Consider the following 3533-nt stretch of genomic DNA (forward strand, 5'->3'; position numbering starts at 1 on the left):
ATGTCATGTTTTCAATATATAGTACATATCTAATTTTATACTCGTCTCCGGAGATGCCTCTACGCATCAGCAGACACACTTCACGACACCAGTCGCATGATAAATTGATTTGTCAACTCATCGTCAATGTCATTCTACATCTGTTTTGAGGAGAGCATAGTTAGGTAGACACCCGCATTTTTTGTTGCAACTACATGAAAACAAAATAAAGCAACCCAATCRCACACAATTCGTATATACTATGTGTGATGCTTGTACTTATGTGAGTGCGGACATAAGCGAGAAGGTGAATAGAGCCGTGCTGAATGTGGAAGATAAGATAAGGACCCAAGCAGTCAATTAGTCATTCCATCGGCATATTTACATACATGCATATATGGTTCAGTAATCTGCATTGCTGGAAATATACTACTCCAGTACAAATRGCAGTCGAACTAGACAAGAAAACATAGAAGATTTATTAGTGCAGTTTCTACTGTTTTCTTACAAATTGATTTTCTTTAATTTGTTAATCTTGGAAGCAACAACACTAGATGTCCGGGGTCCATACTAGTCGTCAAGTATTTTATAACTGGTTTAATTCACAACAGGGCTTATGGCATTCCTTTCAGTCGGTAGGATAGATTATCGTTACAGATAAGAATGCTCTGTAAACTGAAAAAATACCCATATACACATATTGGATAAACAATATCGCCAGTTTCTCCAACCATTACATCAAATTTAAAAATGGACTTAAATTTCCCCAGAGCGCACAATTCACTCTTTTAATTTGTTATTTATTTACCGTTTTTGTGAATTTCATCCATGACTGCAACAGGTGGAATTGAATCGTGCCATATTGAAGAACGTTGGGAAGCGTATGCTCAACAATGATGGTGATTCCAGCTATAAACTCCCATTGCAAGAACAACAACAATTTGAATATTCCCTCAAGCACATCCCTTATCCTCAGCAAATGTACACGTACGGCGCTCCCCAATATGACCAACAATCGCAACTCCAACTGCAACCTCTGTGGCAGCCACATTACACTAATCAATTGGAGTACACACCAGATGTGTCCATATATGACTACTTACATGAACCCGCTCACATATACAATACCGTTCTGGGCGCAACTGAAAGCAAAGGCAACCTGGATGGACAAACGACTTCTTGGTACATCGATGCACTTGAAAATGGTGCCGATGTTGGTGACGCAAATATTTACAACACCAAGGGAAATGTATTGACTTCAGAACGACGAATTCAAGACAAGGGCACAGGTGGCGATAGCAGCAGTACCAATGTCGACTCATTCTCTAGCGTAGGGACGCTGAACAAAATTGGAGACAATGTGCTAGCAAATGGCGCTGATAAGGAGAGAAATGTTGACAACGCAGATTACCACTTGCGATACTTTTATGGGGTGCCCAAAAAGCACCACAATATGAAAAAGTAAGCTGTAGTCCCACTCTCAAGTACAACCACACACTCATGAACATCGCGAACATAATTTGAAGTTATTCAGCCCAAGAACATTTCTTTTAACACCAATTAATCAAATATACTCTTAAATGTTTGAAAAGGCAGAGCTTTTCATTCAATTAGCTTTGCTCTGCTTACTTTTACTTAGGAGATATTCAAAAGTTTAGATGCTTAAGTTAATAGCATATATGATATGTATATTTATATTCAAATAAATATTTTAGAGAAACTGTTGTAATTCCTATGTGACTTAATGTTGTTGTCACATTGTAATTGAACTAAATATGATGAAATCGTGTTTAGTGTTAAATATAATGTTTTTAGAAATGCATTAAATGTAAATGTTATATGTAATATGTACTTAATAGCTCGCGTATATTACTTTTGAGGGATAAACTCCCCATTCGCCTGTTGGTATATAAAATTTTAAGCGCACCACGGTCATTTATTTATTATAAAACAATGTAATAAAAATATGTTGCTGTTTTGAGGAAAATTTAGTGGCACTCGTGTGGAAAAAAGTCAATGATWATGCCTGAATAAAGTTCACTTAGTGCAATTATACACAGTTAAGGAAGTGAGAATGTATGGCGCTACCTTTGTCATTCACAAAATATTATATATTATTATATATACCTGTTTTTAAACAAATATACTAAACAACAAAAGTGTTTTTTTTTAATATTCATTTATTGGGTTATGTAAATATATGTTTCTAAGTATGCTCAAACTGTAGTTGTATTAAGATTCTTAAATTATTCACGGTTTCGAGTTCCTTGATGTGCCACTTTACCCCAAATTCAAAATTTTTATTCAGTCGATTATGTAAATGACCAAGGATGAAGTTTGAACGCGCGTTTAAACATGTAACGCGAAATTTCGTCATAAGAAAGTTCAAAGAATGTCAGGAATCATAATCGCAACACACAATATAATTAAAATGGGAGAGGATTTATTTACACCAACATTTTAAATCGCATCGCTTCACCATTCTAAAATAAAATTCATAATCATGGAAGAGTAAAGGTTGAGTTTAGCCATGTATATCTGAATCCCAAAGTTGTAATCATCTCTAAGAGCTTCCTCAGAACTATTATACTATCTTAAAAGCATACGTTAATGTTGTTGTTCACTAAACCAAGTTTTGTATGTTATCGTTGGAAAAATATTATGACGAATCTAAGACACAATTGATTTCACTGGCATTCAAAGTTTTCAAATCGACAACTTCCGCGGGCGGAAACGACTTTTGAATAACACATTTAATGCTTATGTACATGCTATCTTTCTTTGGCAAAACCTGCTTTAAAGAAAACTAATCAATAATACAGGATTATTATAAGTAATTAAATAAATCCTATACAAAAACAAAAAAAAACGAAACACACATTGAATTTAAATCAAGGCAGCTCGTAACTTTAAGGTATAGTTTAAAAATATATTTTACAAAGTAAGATTGTATGCTTTATTTTATTGAACATAAGCAAACAGATTTCATTCAATAAAAAAATTAATTCATATTATGAAAAAAAAATTCTGGTTGACTTCATTACATCTAAAATGTCAAAGTACAAATACCATGGCGTTATATGATTGGTTTCTGAAAAGTAGCTACATTAAATATCCCGACAATTGTATATACGAAGTAATATCTAAAAGGAAGAATTATTTACTGTTAGAAATATATGCTACCTACAGAGTTGTGTGCATACATACAAATATTTTCAAACTAAAGAATAACAACAAATATTTATTGCTAATAGTATCGCAACATTTTTTAATTTTATGTTAAATATAAATGTATTTATCTTAATGTCGATACATTTTAGAAAAATAAAAGTAAGGTCAATTCAATTGGCGTGACTTCAGATCCAGCTCTTGTAAATATTCCAGTTCTCCACAATGCAAAATAAAGTGAATTGTAATTATTTATTATATATACACGTATAAATACATACTTACTTACCTACTTACATATACAGATATACATGCATTGAAAAGTATTGAAAAAATAATATGTAATATGTATTTTAAATTAAAATAAAATGACTCATGAAGTGAAC

General features: G+C 32.7%; 1 protein-coding gene across 2 annotated transcripts in view; it reads left to right on the plus strand.

Annotated features, from left to right (window-relative positions):
• LOC108974362 overlaps positions 1-1525 on the plus strand; it is a 12029-nt gene extending 10504 nt beyond the window's left edge. For both annotated transcript variants that reach the window (XM_018942127.1, XM_018942126.1), the window contains exon 4: positions 821-1525. In XM_018942127.1, coding sequence (XP_018797672.1) covers positions 821-1444 — 624 coding nt within the window. In that variant the 3' untranslated portion in view covers positions 1445-1525. The remainder of the gene's footprint in view (positions 1-820) is intronic.
• Positions 1526-3533: the final 2008 nt, after the last annotated feature.

This window comes from Bactrocera latifrons, unplaced genomic scaffold (assembly GCF_001853355.1).
Source record: "Bactrocera latifrons isolate USDA-ARS-PBARC rearing strain unplaced genomic scaffold, ASM185335v1 scaffold_55, whole genome shotgun sequence".
In the NCBI taxonomy this organism is placed as follows: domain Eukaryota; kingdom Metazoa; phylum Arthropoda; class Insecta; order Diptera; family Tephritidae; genus Bactrocera; species Bactrocera latifrons.